Source organism: Pogona vitticeps, chromosome 4 (genome assembly GCF_051106095.1).
Source record: "Pogona vitticeps strain Pit_001003342236 chromosome 4, PviZW2.1, whole genome shotgun sequence".
Classification (NCBI taxonomy): Eukaryota; Metazoa; Chordata; class Lepidosauria; order Squamata; family Agamidae; genus Pogona; species Pogona vitticeps.
In genome coordinates this window covers 8,065,575-8,087,121 of record NC_135786.1, presented here as the reverse complement: position 1 = coordinate 8,087,121, position 21,547 = coordinate 8,065,575, and the positions used below count along the sequence as shown (strand labels likewise).

Below are 21,547 nucleotides of genomic sequence, written 5' to 3'. Positions count from 1 at the left end.
AAAACCTGGCACCCAGAATCCTGCACCGTAAAACCTACTGTGATCCCTGCAGAAAACAGGGATCACGGTATGCTCCAGTACAGCCTGTTTGCTGCATGTTTTTCCCCTCTGCATTTAGAAAATATGATAATCTATTGCTGCCTGCTTCGTTTGAGGTTAAGCTGGGACAGCATTTCGGAGCTTAAGAATCGATCTCGCCCTTTCTGTATAATTTAAGAAAGCCTATCTTGGTTAATGTAGCGCCACCAGGCAACCTTGTTAATTATTCAATGGCAACCTAAAACACCCACCCACCCCCCAGCAGCCATAGCTGGGTCTTGGATTTCCCAAACATGAAGAAATGGGAGGCACACATTTCCCTTAAAACCAGGATCGATTGTAACGGATGACTTGTCTCTACGCTCTCTTCTTATCCATCAAGCACATGCTCCTTATTCTTGCCTATGAAGGTCTCTATGGCCTTATCCCATCTCACCTCTCTACTGTGATTTCTTATTCTGTCTATGCGTGCCACTTTCAATTGTGTGAGTTTACCACCTATTGCAGATCTAAAATGTCCTGCTCTTCTAAGAACCGAGGGTGAGTGAGGTTCAATAGTCTGGCAGCCACTTGTCTGCCTATAAGCTTCACTACAGGGCACGCCACCCTTGAAAATGAAAAAAAATTATAATAAAATAAAATTTAAAAAAATCAAAATCAGAAGAGGTTGGATGTCCACTTCCAGTTTGGTCCTGATTTCTTTTGGAGAGACTGTGAAGCCTGAAATGCAGGTTATATGCTGGAGACTTTTGGGAGTTGTAGTCTTGAGCAGTAACTATTCTAAGCTCCAGTAGCCAGTGGTGACAGACACCTTCTTTGAAGAACAATGCCCAGAAATGTCCAGGGCTTGGGACTTCTAGTCCAAAAAAGTAACTTCCCCAAGCTCTGGATGAAAAACAAAACATGCTGCTTATATACCATCTCATAGTGCTTAAAGCATGCAACAGTCAGTTTATAACTTCATTATACAGGCTACACATAGAGCTGGGTGCTCATTTTACTGACTTTGGAAGGATGGAGAGCTGCTTCAAACTTGAGCTGGCTGTGTGAATCTGCTAGGATTGAACACAGACTGTGAGCAGTTTTTTGACTGCAATACTGCAGTTTAACCACTGTGCCACTAGGCTCCTTAACACGTACTGTATATTGACATTTAGTTGAGTGCCTTGGTGTTTATGTGTAATGCTCAGTTTTATGTTTAATGCTCAGTCCTATACAAATGCCCCTAAAAGTAAGTCCAAGTGAAAATAATGGGGCTCACTTCTTAGTAAAACATGCAGAATATCATAGAAAAGGTTTTGGCTACTGCTGTTGCTTTCAAGTTGCCTCTGATTTATGATGACTCTATGAATGGTAAAGGTAAAGGTTTCCCTTGATAATTTGTCCAGTCGTGTCTGACTCTAGGGCACGGTGCTCATCCCCGTTTCCAAGCCATAGAACCAGCATTTGTCCAAAGACAATCTTCCATGGTCACATGGCCAGTGTGACTTAGACACAGAATGCCATTACCTTCCCACCTATGAATGAGCAACCTCCAAAATGTCCTACCCTCAGCTCTTGTAAGCTCAAGACTATGGTTTCCTTTAGGCAATCAATCCCTCTCATGTTGGGTCGTCCTCTTTTCCTGCTGCCTTCCACCTTTCCCAGCATTATTGCCTCCTCCAGAAAATCGTACTGTCTCGTAATATACCCAAAGTAGGACAGCCTCACTTTTAAGCATTTTTACCTCCAGAGATAGTTCAGGCTTAATTTGGTCTAGGACCCACTTGGCTGCTATTGTGTTTAAAACCACAGACTACTTCAAATTGTGGGATAGGGTTAGGAAATACGTATATTTTTAAATAAGCAACTGCATTAGTTTGCTAAGTGTTGAAGGATGGGTAGATCTCTGATCAGTCATTTCATTCCATGCAAAGGTGAGAAAACCCCATCTCCTTCATCCTAAGCCCAAAGATATGAGGTCACACAACAAAATACAACCCACAATGATCCAGTTTATGGTTAAGAGAATGGGCAAAGCTTTTATGTGGCTGCCATCATGGCCTCTGGAACTATGTGCTGACTTTGAAAAGGTTGTGCTGAGCCGATTTGGCACATCAGTTCTGTCCATCGAGCCATGAATCATCTTCTGCCCATAATAAAGGCCATTATAATCATATGGCAAATTGACAAGAAGGTACATAGAGTTGCATTTATCACCACCGCTGTTCCTCATCTCGATCCACTTTTCTCATGACTATTTGGAACATGCTGAAAGCCACGGCTTCTTAAGAGCCTACTATTTTTACATCATCCATCAGTCACACTATTTTAAAAAGGGTGGGGGAGTGGGGACCACAACACAAACTGAATTGGCTTAAAGTCCAAACTAAGCAAAATTGAATCAGCAATATATTGAATCTGCAATGTTATTTCTCAGTACTAAGAAGCTATTAAGGAATTTTGGAAGACCAGCATGCTCTTTTTGATATCAGACCTTGCAGTTCAAGTGCTAAGATCAAATTGTTGGGAGTTTTTACAACCTCGTAGGCTGCCTGCTGTTTGTTGGGCTCGGAGGAGCTTTTCTAGCCTGGGACAACTGTCAATCTCTCCAGCATTAACCAATTGCTCCTTCCAGCTTTTGAAATTCAAAGAGAGTCCCACCTCTTCACTGATTGTCCCTATTGCCCATTCCTCCTCTTTCCTGGGTTGGAAAGTCAGTTTGTTCGTTTGCTGTTGATCCGTCCCCAAGTGTAAGTAATGAAACATTTTTATTCCTTTTCCTTCAAATGAATGAGACCTTCAGTGGCAGTTAATGAGAAAGGGATGGAATTTCTAGCTATTTTCCTCTGTGAGTCTCTGTACTTCTACTATATAGCAAAAGGAATTCTTTCAGAACTGCAAAGCTCTGTAACGCAAATTCAGCCTGAAAATCAGTATCCAGACTGTGTTGTTGTTACTTGTCAATGTGTTGTTATTGTCACCTACAACAAACTGCTGAGTCCGAATGTTCATGAACACTCCGTGACGACAGGAAACATCAGCCAGTGACTAGAAGGGCTTCGAAGCCAGAGTCACAGTCTGCCCTATTTTATCTGATAAAATAGGGCAGATTGTGTAAATATCATGTTGCGATTTTGATATGAAAATGTATGAAATATTAATGTTGTACAGTGGTGCCCCGCATAGCGAGGTTAATCCATTCCAGATTAACCCTTGCTATGAGGAAACATCGCTAAACGGGACACAAAATGCCATTGGAACACATTAAACTTAGTTTAATGCGTTCCAATGGCTTCTATACTCACCGTTAAGCGAAGTTTCCTCATAGCGCCGCCAGTTTTGTCCCCTCGGTAAGCGAGGGCAGGGCACGAAAATGGTTGTGGCGGCCATTTTGGGTCATCCGGTGGCCATTTTGGAGCCGCCGAACAGCTGATTTCCTGGCGTCGCAATGCAAAGATCGGTAAGCAAAACGCTTACCGATCTTTGCAATCCGAGTTTTGGCCATAGAGGCCATTAGTAAGCAATCGCATTAGCGATCTCAAAAAAGAGATCGCTATGCGATTTCATCGTTATACGGTGCACTCGTTAAGCGAGGCACCACTGTATAGTTAAATGTAAAATGGCTGGTTTTACCTGAGTCACTGTACTGATTGAATTTGGGTGTGGGTATCGAGGATTAAGGCTTAACGTTGTACAGCTGTGTACATGATGAAACTTTGTGTATAACAGAAAATGAAGTAATGTATTTTCTGACCGGTCACAGAACTGTGCATAAGTCATGTGTAAAATCAACGTCTTTATCTGCTGTAAGTCTGATCACTTTTTCCTATGCTGTGTGTTGCTTCATGTCATGTTATGCTGCAAGAGGAATGTCTGTTCTCTATGTATATATGTAAATAAACTTAAGTTGTTGGTTTTACTCTCTCAGTGTCATAGTGTCATAAGTATCTCTGCTAACCAATATCTCCTTACTCTGTTGAAGTTATGAGAATACACGTTATAATCAAAATTCTCAACATTATTAGAAATATTTGGAAGAGACGAGGAGTTTGGGACAGTGGCAGATTTACCAGGGCCAATGCCATCTTTTGCCAGAAAATTATAAAAATGAGGGCAAAATTGCACTTTTTACCAAAAAGCACATAGTTAGTTGATCCACAGGTTTTTCAATAAAAACCTCAGAATATTTGTATCCAGTTACCCATCGTCTGCACCTCAGAATTTGCTGGCATTTCCTTCTGGCCTGCTAAAAATGACTAAACACCCCCTAGATTTACAGTACTTATGCATTTAAAATATCATCTACCGTCCAATATGGACTAAAGTACCCATAAGCCCATTTAAATCCATATCCGTGAGAGTGCTTAATACTGCACAGGACAGTGGTAACTGTCTGTGGGCAGTGATTCTACTTTCTACTTTCCCAGCAAAGAAAAAGGCATTGGTTTATTTTTCTGTTAAGAATCTCCCACACATAACGGTGTCCATTCCCAATTAACTTCACAGTTACTCAACATCTTATGCATAATATATAACAAAAGCAGTCTTGTACAAAGATCAAATGAGCAGTCCTCTGGAAAAAGCTTTTCAGCGGGTGCAAGACTGTCCTCCCTTGTGTGCCATCAAAAACAAAGACCAAAAAAACCCAGGTCAATAAAATTCTATTCAAGTCGCACCAAAAGCATCTTTCTTCATTCTTGTGTTCGGCTTTCCTACACTCAGAGATTCTCGCTGACTCTGGTTAAAATGCCAACATTCTGCAGGGAGTCCCAAGCAAAACAATTCTGATTATGCAAACGCCATTAAGTCTAACCCATCCATCTGTGGATACCCAGGAACGCTACCATTAAGGTTCAGACGCAGCTTGAAAAAGTAAATGTACTGGCTGGAGGATTCGGGGAGTTATAATAACTTTTTCAAGCTGCCAAAGATAGGATTTGAAGGTTCTTGTAGATTATTCGGGCTGTTTGGCCGTGTTCTTGAGGTTTTTTCTTCCTCACGTTTCGCCAGTCTCTTTGGCCGGCATCTTCAGAGGACTGGAGTAGGAACTCTGTCCATGCTCTGTTGCTGTTTGTGGGATAGTTATTTATAGCTGTGGGATCAGCTTAAATACTCAACTCTCCCACAAACTGCACCAACGTTAGGAAGAAAAACCTTAAGAACATCGCCAAACAGCCTGAACAACTTACAACAATCATCGGATCCCGGCTGTGAAAGCCGTCAAGAATACATGGGGTATGAACTCAGAACATTCTAGTCGACACCAGAACTGAAATAACATCTTGTAAGTTTACTTCCCAGTTGTTCGTGGATTCACAAAACGAACTTATCACATGGCAAATGTTTGCAAGACTCTTCAAGAACCTGCAGTTGGAGGAATGGAATTTCTGAGCCAGGGCTGAGGAAGTAGCTGAGAGGGCAGGAGGAGGTGGACTCAGTCAGCTTGGGAACAACCCGCACTGTGCCTGAACAAGATTCTCAGACGGAGAAAACCTAAAAGTCAAGAGGCTTATGGGGCTAAATGGAACCCTGCTGGTGTCCTCCATCCTTCTCTCATAGCAGTTGCCCTCACTGACCTCAGCTTGCTGGCTTCTTCCACCTCCTCGGCTAATCTCCCAGTCAGGAGCAAGAGCCCAGACTTCTCTGCCCCACCCTTTTGTCTGATTGGCAGATCAGGCAAGAGGGCGGGGCCAGAGAAACCTGAGCTGCTGCCAGAACTGGAAGATCAGTTGAGATGATGCTGGAAGAGAGCATGCTGGGCCTGGTGAGGGGCTGATTGAGTCAGAAGAGAAGCAGCAGCAGCTGTGTGGCCCCCTTTACAAACAAGGACGAACTGGGACGAACCGGTTCATGCCCATCTCTAATCTGTACATGAAGACTCAAAGATACATACTAATGGTTTGAGACTTAGGCTGGTGTCCTGAGACCTGCCGAGGGGCAACCCTACTCCCTTGCAGACTTTCTACAGCCACAGGGGAAGGTGGAAAGAATTATTGGGACGAGGCAGCCTGAGGAGGGGGCTCATTGGCTCAATGTTCTCTTTCAAGCACAGCCTGGATGGATGAATCCGTCACACGGGATCATGTCCGCAACAACACCTCAGTGGTGGAATGTCCTGCCTTCTCCAAAGGATGTCAGCTTCTCTCTGTCCAGCTTCAGATAGCATCCTGTTGTACCTTGGAGCGGCTTTTAAATTGGTTTTTAATCTATTTTAAAAAGAATGTTTCAAAACACACATTGTAGTGCAAGTTGCTTACAAGAGCCCGGGAAGGCAGAACAGCAATGGACAAATATTTAAAAGCAGGTCTGAGGAAGTGGATTTGTCCATGAAAGTATATAGCAGTTCATCTTTAAGGTGGCGCAATGTTTTTGTCTTCTTTTTATTTTTACTTTCATTTTTGCCTGACATGTTAAAAACCTGTTTTATAAAATGGTTGGGAGTTTCCCCAGAGGCCATAGCTGGCTTGCTGAAAAATTTCAAATTCTGAGCAGGCTCATGGATGAAGAGGGTGGCCTTTCAGATAGTTTTTGCACATCCTGTTCTGGGCTTTGTAGTTCAACACTGGCCCCTTGAAATGGCTAGGTTGTTTGCCCTCGGTTTCTGTTTTTTGGGGTAGACTGCATTTGTACATGGAGGTTCTACAACAGTGGCTAGATCAATCCACCCATGACCTGCATAACTCTTTTTAAATTTAGGCTACCAAATCACCTGAATGAACAGGGAACGAAAACCTCCAGCAAAAAGGCCAGATGCGGCTTGCGGTGATTTCTGCATCCTGTCTGAGAGCATTTTCTGCTATTAACTGTGATCTGCTGTCAGAGATAAGAAGGTATTTAATAGTATTTCAGCCTCAAATACCCTGCATAAGACTCAGCTGCGCTTTGCGGGCATGAGAGCTCTTGCACAGGAACTCGGTTCTAAGGAGACATGCTTAAAATTAAAGTTTGCTTCTTGTGTGCAGTGCAACAGTGGTCCCAATCCTGCTACTTAACATAGGAAACTGCACTAACGTAGGCCCTTTGAATCAATGGGGATTTTATGGGTCAACTATTCTGTAAATTTCATCAATTCAAATTGGCTTACTCTCTACTACTTACTATGCTAAAGTTGCAGTTAAAGTAGGTCTGTTTCAATCAACAGAATTTACAAAGGTATTAACTCACAAATTCCCCATTGATTCAGTGGGATGACTCCAATGCCGTTTACTACACTGAGCAAAAGGATTTTGTCCAGGTAAGAAGTACAATTGGCTCAGCCCCCTTGTCTTAGCCCCACTTACTCTGTCCTTGACGCAGCCCCTCCCATTGGCTCCACCCCTTCCTGGAGCCCCATCCACTTCTAGAATGGGGTCCATGAGACCCTTCGCAAAGCAACATTCAGTCTACTGGTGGATAAAGTTTCTCAACCCACAGCCGTGAGGTGTTGAACCTTTGGCATTCCAGATGTTTTGGACTACAACTCCCAGAATCCCCAGCCTCAAAAAACCACCTGGAGTGTCTATTATTCACTACCCTTGCTCTTTAGTGTAACACCTTCAAAACACGCAAAATATGTTTTTCTTCTGCTTGTTTCAATCGATTTCTTCCAGCCCTCGGGATTATGGCTCCAGGTTCTGCAGATGTGGCTAACAGGGGTTGGGGATTAGCTCCTAGATTCCTTCCCCAAAAAGTGGCAAAAATCCCATTCCATCTCATCCACACAGTCACAGCTAATTGTTCGACTGGGTTAAACACATTTGGGGGTTTTGCTAGAATAACAGAGATGAGCACGAACTGAACTACAGTGGTGCCCCGCATAGCGACGTTAATCCGTTCCGGATTAATTGTCGCTATGCAGAAACATCACTAAACGGAACGGAAAAAGCCATAGGAACGCTCCCAAACTCACTCTTCAGAGAAGTTCCTCTATAGCGCCGCTGCCATTTTCGCGCCCTCGGTAAGCGAGGGCAGGGCGCAAAAACACTTGCGGTGGCCATTTTGGGCACCCGGCGGCCATTTTGGAACCGCCGATCAGCTGTTTAAAAAACATCGCAATGTGAAGATCGGTAAGCGAAACGCTTACCGATCATCACAATGCGAAGTTTTGCCTATTCAGAACATCGCAATGCAATTGCATTAGCGATCTAAAAAATAGATTGCTATGTGGATTCGTTGTTAAACGGTGTGCTTGTTAAGCGAGGCACCACTGTATGAGCAACAACAACAAAAACCCCACCACAAATGAGGCTGGTTCATGACTTGGTTCTGCTTGGTTCATGCTTCAAACTGGAATTTCCTTTGATTAAAAAGGAGAATTGATTTCTTATTAATGTTTCCATGTAATTAAACCTGTGCCATACATGGCCTTCTCTCCATTTTTATCCCGACAATGATTCTATCAGAGAGGCTGGTCTGATAGAATCATTGTCATGGCTACACAGAGAATTTCACAAGTTAAGTGAGAGTTTGCACCTAACAGTCAATTAGATTTATCCGATTTTTTTGAGAAGTGCTCCCTGCAGTGGTAAAAGACTTCTGTTTGCTGTACAGTATGATTTTGCTCACCTACAAATCTCACATTTAGTGTGCTTTCTTTTGTGTTTGGTGAGTGGAAAGTAAACAGATGCTTTATTTGCGATTCTGATTGCCAAAACATGGGATTTTGAGGAAATCCCACTGTGGGAGGTAAAACAGGTTAATAGCAGAACATCCACAATCCTCTTAGCATCTTGCTTGACCCTGGATTTCTCCAGTCTTGGCTCTACTCTCTATTTACTACATTATACTAGTCTTTGCTTTGACATTCTAATACAAAGAGCTTTTGGCTTTGCAGAAATGAGAGTCGGACTGGGAATGCTCACCTACTTACTTAAACTTAGACGAATCAGAGTGATCCCTCACACAAGCAAGCACACAGACAGTTTCCATCAGCTGTACTTACAACATCTATAAGTTGTGCAATGGACAATCCAAAGCGCACAATGACCACATCAGATATATTGGCAACCGGCCGGGACCACTTGTTATATCCCGAGAAGAGTTTCTTCAGAAGGCGCTCCTCTGCGTGGGCTCGGGTTTCTACATGGCTAAAGGCTGCCAGAAGGGAGGGGAAAAAAGCAGAAGAGTTATTTGAAAAGTGATAGTCATTGGAATTCAAAAATTATTCTCTGCATTTTACATTATCTTCCTTCCAAGTTGCTCCAGATGATGCACATGCCTGATTAGACTCAGAAGGAGAGACGGGCATTGAACCGTCAGTACAGTAGTTCATGCCAGTATGGATGGTGGCCAAACAGGTGTTCTGTGGTTCAGCACTCTGCCCCATCCAGTGGGCACCCACTCAGAGATAGTATCCAGAGGAGGTGGGGCAGAGGATCTAGGGTGCTGCCTTTGATTGGCCACCCAACAAAGGGGGTGGGGTGTCAAACTATGGAACACCTTTTGGGCCATCATCCAAACCAGCACAAACCACGAAACTGGTGATTCAGGACCATTTCTACTCAGAAGAATGTTGCAAAGTAGGCCAGGATTTCTGGGCATTGCCATCCAAGAACATCTGGAGACCCAAGACTGGATGGCCATCTGTTGGGAGTACTTTGATGGATGTTCCTGCATGGCAGGGGGTTGGACTAGATGGCTTCAGTGGTCTCTTTCAACTCTATGACTCTACGTTTGGGCACCACTGCCCTAAACTAAATCCAACAGTTCTTATTCTGCACATCAAAGGGACTTCCACATCATTCTGGAGGCAGCAGGCAAAAAGATCCAATTTTGCCTTGTTGTTTTGATAGCTTCACAGATAGCAGCTCAGTGTTATTGAAAAATAATGTGTTACGTAAAGAGTCAGCTTCTACTGTCAGGTCTATGAAGTCTCATTCATACATACAACCTGATGCTGCAGCTGTCAAATGATGTACAAGCCTGTGTTAACCAACTGTTAAGTCAACAACAGGAGATATAGGAGTTCCTTGTCTGAACATGTCTCTAGGATAATTTGTTTGCACATACAAAGCAATGATTTATCCCCACTCACTAACTCCGAAACCATCATGTACTGGTATGCATGGGTGGATCACATAATTAGGAGGGTTTTAAACAAAACATATAGGCTAGGGCCATGACTAAAAAAAACTGGAAACATGTCCAAGGGCAGCTTTTCAGAAAAAGACCACAGTGCATCTGGTTATCCACTATGGTTTGCCTGCAGTTATTTGTTGATTTATGACGTTTTTATGTAGTGACAATCCACTATTCTGGGTGGTCGTACAGAAAAAAAATCACCCCTTCATTACCCGCCCCTACCCTCAAGAAACAAATATGGAATAAGAGAAACCGAACTAATGACCAAAACACAAATTAATGACTAAATGATGGTGTCTATCTTCTAAGATAAAAGATCAAGCTGTGGATCTAAGGAGAAGAATATCCTTAAAGCTTTCTTTAAACAATTTGGCTTTTACTACCTTCTTCAAAGTCAGGAGGGAAGCGGCCTGCCGAATCTCCAATCGGAGACCATTCCAGAGTGATGGGGACACCACCGAGGAGGCCCGATTCCTAGTGGAAACTCTTGTCTCTAACTCTCTTAGTGTTGCTATCCATTACAAAACCCTCGAGGCTGATCTCTCCCAGTTCTTCTGGTTCTATCACTATGCAGTGATTACGAAATAGACAAAGAACATGTAGCACAGTCCTTCTTGGACCGTACCATTTTGAACTGCATGGGGAGAGGTTTCATCTTTGAATGGTTTGCGCACAAAACATTTCTGCCCCAAAGGAAACAAGCTAGTGAAAACCCCATAACACAACTGCTTTCTAGTGGCAGAGAATACTTTCCCTTCAGGAAGCAATCAAAGATAGCAGCCTCTCCCAAACACACACACTCCTTAGCCGACCATTAGAGAACATCTTTCTCTAGAAGCATAGCCCAAATTCATAATTAAAAGCTGCCCACAATTTTAAAAAATGGCAGCCATCAGAACTGAAACAGGTGCCGGATACACACCTGGCCAGTATGTTTGTGGGTGGTCAAGGAAACACAGGAGCAAGAGATCAAATGGGATTGCTTTGTTTAACAGATTCATCTCTCTTTTAGGATTAATTTTTAGCAGAAAACCAATAACAAATGGCAACACACTTGGCCTTGGGATGGATTTGTCGATTGCTTGTGAAAAATCCATTTGCAAGACTTAGTAAACGTGTCAGACAGCCAACTCGACATTTTAAAAAGCTCAACGGGTGATTCTCAGGCTTCTGTGAACCTAACATGGGGATGTTTAGATTCAGGGTTCCTAAACAAGTGATGGCAGAGAGCAAGTCCCTTTGCATTCAGTGGAACATTTGATATTCCTGTTGCTGTGGCTGCTGTCATCATCATCATAATAAATACTAATGTGTCGTCAAGTCCATTCTGACTTATAGCAAGCCCTTTCTGGATTTTCCAGGTATAGAATATTCAGAAGTGGTTTCCTTTCCCTTCCTCTGGGGGGCCATGGGATTATGCAGCTTGCCCAAGGCCACCCAGGTTGGCTCTTCCCTCAGAAGGCACAGCGGGAAATCGAACCGCCAACCTCTGGTTCCATAGCTAGATACCCTAGCCAGCTGTTATAAGGAAAGAGAGAAAGAGAGAGGGAAAGAGAGAGAGGAAGAAGGTGATGCAGGAAACAGATGGGATTATTTTTTCCCCCACCAGTGAGACCATTGTAATGTAGCTCTTCATGTTGTCCTTCACAAATTGTCGTGTGTGTGTGTGTGTGTGTGTGTGTGTGTGTGTGTGTGTGTGTGTGTGTGTGTGTGTAACAGAACCAACAGCTAGCCTACCTCACAAGACTGTTTGGGATTCGAGTTTTCTTTGTTTTCCAAGCAGGCCAATGTAGGAAAACACAATATTTTCCAAGTTTGATTTGCAGACTGGAAGTGCTACACAAGTGATAAATATTCATAGGCAAATGGACCAATCTAAGAGAGACGGGGGATTTGCAGTGCCAGAATTCCTTTGAACTGGTCCTCCTTGGCCACTCTTTCCTCCCGGCGCATTTACAAGAAGCATATATAAGCCCTTGGGTGAGAATTAAATAAAGGGCATGACCCTCGTTCTGAGCAGTGACTTTAAAAGTTTGAAGAGGCTGCAGAACCATTAACAGAACTCTTGGGAGTATATCTTAGGCTTATTGGGGGCGGGGAGGAATAAATAAGTAAAAAGCCCTGTTTGGGCTTGTAGAGGAATTGCCAAGAAATAGATTTCTCTTTTCTCAGCCTGTTGTCAAAGGGAGTAATGCTATGGATGATGGAGAAATGGATGGATTGCTCACACTGTCAGCGTTCTTGTTGGTGAAGCCTATGAACGTCTATTGATCAGTATTCAATAGGGCTTGCTCTCAAACAGGTAAGTGAACTCCATTGCAATCTATTCTAGGCCACTGATGATAACACTCGAAAAGTGCAGAGTTGTAGCTGTGTTAGGCTATAGTCTACAATGACTGAAGAAAGGTTATCCGAAATAAACCTTATTCATCTTTAAGAGAGATGACTGGCAAGCTCAGTGAGTTGGGAATCTGGCTGCAACACCAGACATTGGGAGTCAGATTGGGTTATAGAAGATTCAGCCTGTTTAGCTTTGGGAAAGATGGGCAGTCCCAGGCCACCCCTGGAAGAAGAGAATGGTAATTCACATTTGAATACTCTCTACCTAGAAAACCCTGGAAACCAGTACTAACGTAATGGCACATGGTTGTTGTTAATCTCCATGCCACAAGCTTTTGCTGTGTTTTTGTTCTGCTAGAACAGGGAACCCATACAGGCCAATGAGTCTGCTCTAGAGAAAGCAACCGGAGAATACCAATGACAAGGGCCATTTAGGGCTCTTACTGCTGCACCCATCTGCAAAACTATTTAGTCATTGACTTGTCTAGGCTTATATTATTTGTTTCTGAAAAATGAACAGATGCAGAACAAATGCACACACAAACAGAAATGATTAACGGCAGCATTTGGACCACATTTAGAACATAAAAAATATGAAACAAGAAGCAGGAGAAAGAGATAAAGGTGGAGGGGAGAGGGGTGCTCACAGAGAGAGTCTGATAGGGAAGAGAAGAACCCAATAACAGAAAACCCAGCAATATTCCAGAGTGAGCCAGGCTGTAACCTGCGCTAAATTACTCCTGTTGTTGTTATGTGCTGTCAAGTCAGAATCAACTTATAGCAACCCTAGCAGGGCTTTCAAAGTAAGGGAGATATTTAAGGAGTTACTTTACCAGTTTCATACCCCCAGTGAATTTCTATGGCTGAGTAAGGATTTGAACCCAGGACTCCTTGTCTGAGTCAGTCACTATCCACTACACCTACTTTTAAAATTATTGCTCACAACCAGAAATACTAGCAGAAGACATATTGAACATCAATTGTTACTAGGTGGGAGAGGCAGCTAGTGAGCCAGAACTAGAGATGTAAAATTCCCAATAACTTCCAGTTTTTCCATGAAAAAAAAAGAGAGGAAAAAACATTTTCCCCCCAGAAAAAGTGGAAAAGTAGAAAAATTCAGAAATTCCTCTCTAGCCAGGACAGAATAGGATCCATGTCTCAAAATTTCGGAGGCCACCTTTCACTCCAGTTATGCTAGGTGGTGTTTTGTATTTCTCTCTTTCATTAATATGGTAATGCTGGCTGGATAGCTCAGTGGTTTAGGTATGGTTGGGAGTTTGATTCTCTGCTGTGCCTCCTATGAGTAGACCCAGCCTGTGTGGCCTTGGGCTAGCTGCATAGTTCCAGAGCTGTCCCAAGGAGAAGGGAATGGTAAATTATTACTGGGTATACTCTACCTGGGAATCTCTGGAAAGGGTCAGTATAAGTTAGAATTGACTTGACAGCACATAATTATTATTTATTATTAATATAGTAAAAATATTGTATCCAAAGTTCTCAAAGAAAACATTAATTCTTAGTGTAAAATTTTATCCCCCCCCCATGATCTGAAATCTCTGTTTTTAAATGTCACTTTTTAATATTTCTCTTGTTTAAAAAATATGATGGTTTATTGTAGGGGAGGTAATTGCTTTTACTAGATTATGTTAATTGATCTTGAGCCACATTGGGGGAGGCAGCATCTAAATTTGTTAATTACCTAAATAAACTTTCCTGAAATAGTTAAGAAATTCATGTTTTTTTCTGATAGTATCTGAATATTCGAAAATACATCATACCTGCATGCCTGCCTACATAAAATGGTACAAGTAATCTTTGCAGACACGGTACATCAGAATTCTTTCCTGTGAAGGCCATAAAAGAGAAGCACAATGAGCCTGTTTGAACCTGTTTTTTAAATGTTCCTTGTTACTTCAAAGTAAAGGTTTTTGTTTTGTTTTTTTATTTTAGGCCACTGTAGTATTTCAAGCCTGGGTCAAAAACTATTTTTCACAAGATAGGGATCTTTGATATCTCTGATATGGATAGCCAGAGGCCCGACCTCAAAGCTACCGTGACTGACAGTGGTTATTCACTTGCAAGCTTTGTATACTTTGCACATGTTTAGGGAGGCACAGGTTTTTTCTAGGAACTCAGATGGTGCCAAAACCAGAAGCAAAATAAATAAAATCTAAAGCAACTGCAAGGCAGACCGAGGAACCTCTAATGCTCCCCAGACCACCAGCAGAATAGAAATAAGTGTCTCCTACAATCAAAATCACAGCAAGAACAAATGATAAAATCGCTGGAAGGAAAAGGCAAGGGAACACCACTCTCCATGGCAGCTTGTGGGTGGATTCGGGGTGCACCTGACCCCCAACCTCCATCCCCTTCATTCCAAATTTCACTTTGCTTGAGTCCCCTGGACTGCAAGGAGAACAAACCTATCCATTTTGCAGGAAATCAACCCTGAGTGCTCACTGGAAGGACAGATCCTGAAGATGAGGCTCCCATACTTTGGCCATCTGATGAGAAGAGAAGACTCCCTGGAAAAGACCCTGATGTTGGGAAAGTGTGAAGGCAAGAGGAGAAGGGGACGACAGAGGACGAGATGGTTGGACAGGGTCATTGAAGTGACCGACATGAATCTGACCCAACTCTGGGAGGCAGTGGAAGACAGGAGGGCCTGGCATGCTCTGGTCCATGGGGTCACGAAGAGTCGGACACGACTTAACGACTAAACATCAACAACATCTAGGATTCGACTGAATCCAGGATGAATTAGATCTTCCAAGGGGAACCCAATTCAGGAGCTGGTGTGATGCCATGGATGAAGTCTAAGCCTAAGAAATGGCAGGCAGGGGACCAGGGCTGAGTCCTAGAGCACAAGTTCCTGAAGCTCTTCCAGGCTCATCTCGAGTTCAAGGTACCAGGCAACCACGGGTGAGGAGAAAGACCATCCTCTCTACCCGAGGCCGTGGAGAAGAGACAGACAACAAAGCTGTAGCTAGGCGAGCAAAAGATTTCACTTGGTGTACCTACTTGCCCATTCACATAGGCTGTTTCTTAGAACTCGGGTTCATGGGAAACACAGAAGGCTCCTATAAGGCTTCAGCCTCCTCGTCCTTGTTCTAGAGAGGATCTTTGTGGGAAGGATAACAAACATCATCAGTCCTGAGTGCCACTGGGGCAGAAAGCCCACCTCATCTCAGCACTGAGGCTCCCTGAATGACCTTGGGCTAGCTGCTCTAGCTCAACCTAAGCCTACCTCGGAGGCCTGTTGTTATGGCTGTTTGTTGAAGGTGCAGGTAAATAAAAGAATAGAGTCACTGGGAGTGGGTGAAGTAATGGAGAGGGGGGGGGAAGCTGATGGGGGAAAATGATTCTTTTGAAATGGGGTGTCGGAGGAAAGCTCCTTAGATCTCATGGACCACCAGAATAACAGATAAGTGGGTCCTAGACCAAATCAAGCCTGAAGACTCCTTAGAAGCAAGAATGATTAAACAGAGGTCGTCCTACTTTGGGCACATCATGAGAAGGCAAAACTCACTAGAAAATACAATAATGCTGGGAAAAGTTGAAGGCAGCAGGAAAAGAGGAAGGCCAAATATGAGATGGATGGGCTCTGTAAAGGAAACCGATGACCTAGAATTTGCAAGAGCTGAGCGGGGCTGCTAAGGACTGGATTTACTGCCAGTCGACGATCCATAATAACAACTATCCTCTGTTGGCCAATACATTTTGATTTATGGCAGCCCACTCCAGGGTTTTCCAGGTAGATAATACTCTGAAGCGATTTGCTATTCCCTTCTTCTGGGGATGCCCCGGGATTGTGCAGCTTGCCCAAGGCCACCCAGGCTGGCTCTGCTCAGTGGGGACACGGGGGGGGGGGGGACTCCCAACCTCTGGCTCGGCAGCCAGAGATCTAAACCACTGAGCTCTCCGGCCAGCTTCACTGGCCACCCTGAGTTAGAAAGACTGGAAGACCCACAACAGCAACCTGCGGTCTTTCCTGGGCTGCTCCGGAGTGTCCTCTTCAGCCCTTAGACATTGTGTGTGTCTGTGTGTGCGTGAGAGAGAGAGAGAGAGATTGTAGACAGGTGGATAAATAGATTTACCTTGCAGGAGAAGGCAATAAATTCAGGCATCTTACAGGCACCCGGGGACGTGCAAAGGAAAGCAGGGAAGGGAAGGGGCTGAGAGGCATTGTTTCAGGGGAATGCCGGCTCCGCTAAAGCGCCGGGAGCGCGCCAGGCTTTCCTTCCCGGTCCGGCGGCGGGCAGAAAGCGGCGCGACCGAGAACCGGACCAGCGCGAGAAGCGCCTCCGCGTGAAACTTACCGGGGAAGAAGTTTGCGCAAAGCAAGAGGAGGAGATGCTCCGGGAAAGCCAGGAATCCCAAGGTGGGGCTCCCACGGCGACGCCAAGCCATGGCCGCCTTCGGTCGCCTTGGGGCGGGGAGGGAGGGAGAGAGGAGGTCAACGCTCCAGTGCCTTGAGCATCCCCGGGGGCCCCCTCGCCCTCCTCGCGGTACCCCGACTCATCGCGGCGCGCAGCGCGGCGCTGGCCCTCGATCTGCTTCTCCCTCTCTCCTCCGGGCGAGAAGGCGGCGGCGGCTTCGCCGGCTGAGCGTCCCGTCTTCTCCGCCCGTTCTGGCCGGAGCGGGTCCCACAAAATCCCAAGCGAGGAGGCGCTAGTCCGCGTGGAGTTTCGGCAGAGTTGGGAAGGCGAATCTACCGGCCAGGGACGTCGACATGGACTCAAAAGTCGGCCGTCCCCGAGCTCCGAGGGAGGTCGATCCGAAACCAGGGGCGCCGGGGAGGTCTGCCTTGATTCGGATTTCCCTCTGCCCTCCTCTAGCTCTGCCTTGGCTTGCCCTGGCCGGCTTCGCCTGGGATCTGGATTCGCTGAGTTTCAGGGAGCCGGTGGATCTTTCTGTCTGTCTCTCTCAGTCCCACACCGAGAGCGCTGCTCCTCTTGGATTTCTCTGCTCTCAGAGTGGACGGCTGAAGCGGATGGCAGCCAGCCCGCCGCTTTGCCCGGGCGGTGGGGAGGAGGAGGAGGAGACGAGGGAGAGCGCTGCGGCGGTGCGTTTCCTCCGGCCGGACCGACCCTCATCCTAGTCTTGGGGAGGAGGGGAGAGGAGGAGGAGGAGGCATCCCCGCCCCTCAATCACGCCAAAGCTCTGGGGGGTGGGGGGAACCACGCATTCATGTGTTTTCAAGAAAGGAGGGAGACTCTGGAACTCACTCCCCTCCAGATTTACACCGCGCGTGGAAACGTCGCACGCGTTATTGTGCCTCTTCTTTTTCTTATTCTTCGGAGACCCGCCTGCCTCTTGACTAAAATCTCCACTCGTTTTGACTCCTTGGGATCCTGATCCTCGGGTCTCCTCAGAAACCAGCCCCGCCGATGTTCTGTTCTTCCTCTGGACCGGGTTTTATTCTGGGCTAGGAAGTCAGCGCTTCTCAGCCTTTATAAAGCAGTCTCCGAAAAAACGCGCACCTGTGTCAGAGTGCTGTAGAGCAGTGGTCCCCAACCTCGGGCCGCCAGATGTTCTTGGACTACAACTCCCAGAAGCCTTCACCACTACATCTGCTGGCCAGGATTTCTGGGAGTTTACATCCAATAACATCTGGAGGTTCAAGGTTGGGGACCACTGCTGTAGAGGACAAAACACCGTCTCATGGCGGGTCTCACGGGCGATGTGCCAGGATTTGCGGAACCTCCAGGGTCAGCAGCAGTGTACCCTGAATGCCAGGGAGAGGCGAGGGATGGGGCTTCCAGGGGGGGATCTTGGAAACGCCTCTGACTGGCCACTAGGTGGCCCTTCACGTGGTCCGAGAGGGATCATTTACCTCCTCCGAAGGCATGTCTTTTTTTTTTCCAGAGGCTGCTTTCCACCCACACGGTCGATCCCTCCCCCCTCTTTCATCCCGACATTTCATTTCAAAAAATCCCTAAGGGGCTCACAATATTGCAATGTTTAAAACCACAGAATAGAGGCTGCGATCAAAACAGAGGTGGGGGGGGAAACAGCCCCGACTCCACAAAAAGCAAGGAAACCTTTCATTAAAATGACTGACGTCCCTTGGGGAGAACTGACTGAGCCGATGCCTGGCCAGAGAAAGTAGAAAGCCACCGCCAGTGGGGATCTCCCCTCTCCCTGGGCAGTTAATTTCCCATCTCTTTCATCTTTATCCCCTTCATCCGTTCAGCTAATCACCATTGATCTAATCCATATCTTGACCCCAGGGTCAGGCCTGCTGAGAGGCTCACCAAGGTGGATGCGCCATGCACCTCCAGCCATGGAAAGCAAATTTTCTTTCTTTGGTTACAGAGGGAAGGACTTGATGCAGGAAATACTTTTTAAAAAAACACCCTCATTTTCTGTGTTTTTCTGAGTTGGTGAGACTTCCCCTTGCACCAATGAGATTTCCTGACTTCCCAGGAATATAAGACACCCGTCTCATATTCCTTGTTTGGGGAGGGGGTGTTTCAGTCATTCTTTTTGTCCATGTTCTCTGCTTATCTTTGTTGTTTCCTTTAACACTCTGCACATGCCAAGGAGAAGGATCTCTATTTAACAAAGTAGCAGGGGTAGGTTTTGTGTTCAGTATTGATTGATAATGGGGGTTTGTGTGAAAAATCATCCTAGTCATGATTTTAAAAGGCACCCCTTTATTCCCCAAGAGAGAGCCTTGAATAGAACAAACCTATACATGGTTTCAAAGGGACGTGGTGGCAACGCGGGTTAATCCGCAGAAGCCTCTGTGCTGCAAGGTCAGAAGACCTGCAATCATAAGATCGAATCCACACGATGGAGTGAGCGCCCGTCGCTTGTCCCAGCTCCCGCCAACCTCGCGGTTCGAAAGCACGCAAAATGCGAGTAGATAAATAGGTACCACCTTGGTGGGAAGGTCACGGCGTTCCATGTCTAGTCGTGCTGGCCATGTGACCATGGAAGATTGCCTTCGGACAAACGCTAGTTGGAGATGGGGATGAGCACCGCCCCCCTAGAGTCAGACACAACTGGACAAATTGTCAAGGGGAACCTTTACCTTTACTTGTACATGGTTTCTCAGGAATATGTTATATTAATCAGGCTTCTTCCCAGTGCTTCAAAAAGTTACATTTTTTTTTTTTACTTCAAACCCCAGAATCCCTCAAGCTGAATGGCCAGTGATGGGGGATTATGAGAGCTAAAATCCCAAACAGTGGTTTTGTTTTGTTTTTTGCCCCAAAGCTCTGCTTATTCTCAGGTCATTGCAAAATGCCATTTTTCTCTGCTATCAGGTCAGCTGAAATTCATGGCAACCCTATGAATGAATCACCTCAAAAATGTCCCGTTTTCAGCAGCCCTGCTCGGCATTTGCAATCAAAAGGCCATGGTTGCCTTTATCGAGCCAATCCATCTCATCTTTGGTCTCCCTCTTCTTCTGCTCTCCGCTTTTCACAGCATCATTGTCTTCTCCGGGGAGTCTAGTCCTCTAATGATGTGTTCAATGTGTGACAGCATTTTTCCTTCTCAAGAAACTGTCTCTATGGCAGCCTTAATCTCATTAAAAATCACCAACACATGGAGAAAAAGAGAAAGAAACATCTGAAATTATTTGTAGGATTTTTTCTTCTTTTGGGCAACATAATATTAATCATTATTATGTGCTGTCAAGTCAACTCTGACTTATGATGAGCATTTTCAGTGTTTTGCAGGGAGCCCATAGGCAGAAGCGGTTTACTATCCCCATCGTCTAGTAATGGCCTGGGACTGTGCAGCTTGCCTAAGGTCACCCAGGCTGGCTCTCCTCCTGAGAGGCACAGTGGAAGAATCAAACTCCCAACCTCTGGCTCCAATCAGATATAACTGGACATCTGTCAGATGAGAACATAGTGTAAGAAGTGCCCTGCTGGATGAGGCCAAGGGCCCCTCTAGTCCAGCTTCCTGTATTTCACTGTGGCCCCACCAGACATCTCTGGGAGCACACGAGAAACCAGTCTCCTGATACCCTTCCCCTGCATTTGGAGGTCCCTTCCTTCTAAGCCTGAAGATTGTACATCCCCATCATGGCTTTTAACCTGCGATGGACTTTTCCTCCAGGAATCTGTCCCATCCCCTTGTAAAGGCATCTAGGTCAGGTGCCATCACCACATACTGTGGCAAGGAGTTCCACAGACTAACAACCTACTTGGTCAAGATATATATATATACCAGAACCTGGGGACATCCACTCCAATGGAGTGTTGGGAGAGTGAGAACAGACCAATATATATGTCAGGTGACACAGAAGCAACAAAAGTTCACAGCAGTTGGACATCTTCATTAACACCACCATCAACATAACAATATCAGTCCCAGATCTTTTCAAAAGGTGCCCAGAACTCCTGCATCACCAGGCTCAGAATCACAGTTGGCAATTTTTTTCAGCTCATCTGAAGTAAGCAAATAAACAATGGTTGTTCTGGGTTTTTCTGGCTCTTTGGCCATGTTCTGAAGATTGTTCTTCCTAACGTTTCACCAGTCTCTGTGGCTGGCATCTTCAGAGGATAAGAGTAGGAACTCTGTCCGTGCTCTGTTGCTGTTTGTTGGATAGTTGAGTATTTATAGCTGTGGGATCAGCTTTTGTCCTTTTCAGGAGATGGGTGGCTGTGGTGATCAGTGTGCTTTTTGTTGTGGGTGTATTGCTGCGATAAGGAGGAGAAATTATCTGTCACTGTGACTGATGGGTGTCGTTAGCTGGTCTTTTGTGTTTAAATACTGATTTTTTAAAAAACTGTTCAGCAACTAGTCATTTCACGCCTCAAGAGAGTGGATCTTTCTCCCATCCTCAAAGGAACTGAACCGATGATAAACGTTTCCATCGTAAGATGCATTACTAGGAAGCAAATCATACTGAAATGAAAGAAGAGCAGTTTTCCTTTCCTTTTGAAATGTTGCAAAGCAGTTTTGGCATGTAGGAGGCCAATACATGTGTGTGTGTGTGTGTGTGTGTGTGTGTGTGTGTGTGTGTGTGTGTGTGTTTGTTTGTGTGTGTGTGTGTGTGTGTGTGTGTGAACATACCATGGCTAAGGAGAAAACTCGGCAAGTTTTGTGACAGCACTTGCCTATCAAAGCCAGTTATAATTTGTATTCTTCGGACGTGAAGGTTTTT

General features: G+C 45.2%; 1 protein-coding gene across 2 annotated transcripts in view; it reads right to left on the bottom strand.

Moving 5' to 3' along the window:
* CHRNA4 (cholinergic receptor nicotinic alpha 4 subunit) overlaps nucleotides 1-16,962 on the bottom strand; it is a 96,806-nt gene extending 79,844 nt beyond the window's left edge. The window contains exons 1-2 of one of the 2 annotated variants that reach the window (XM_072996738.2): nucleotides 16,740-16,962; nucleotides 8,942-9,093 (exon numbers count right to left, since the gene is read on the bottom strand). In XM_072996738.2, coding sequence (XP_072852839.2) covers nucleotides 8,942-9,093; nucleotides 16,740-16,830 — 243 coding nt within the window. In that variant the 5' untranslated portion in view covers nucleotides 16,831-16,962. The remainder of the gene's footprint in view (nucleotides 1-8,941; nucleotides 9,094-16,739) is intronic. The other variant, XM_072996739.2, reaches the window with a different exon arrangement.
* Between the last annotated feature and the right edge of the window lie 4,585 nt (nucleotides 16,963-21,547).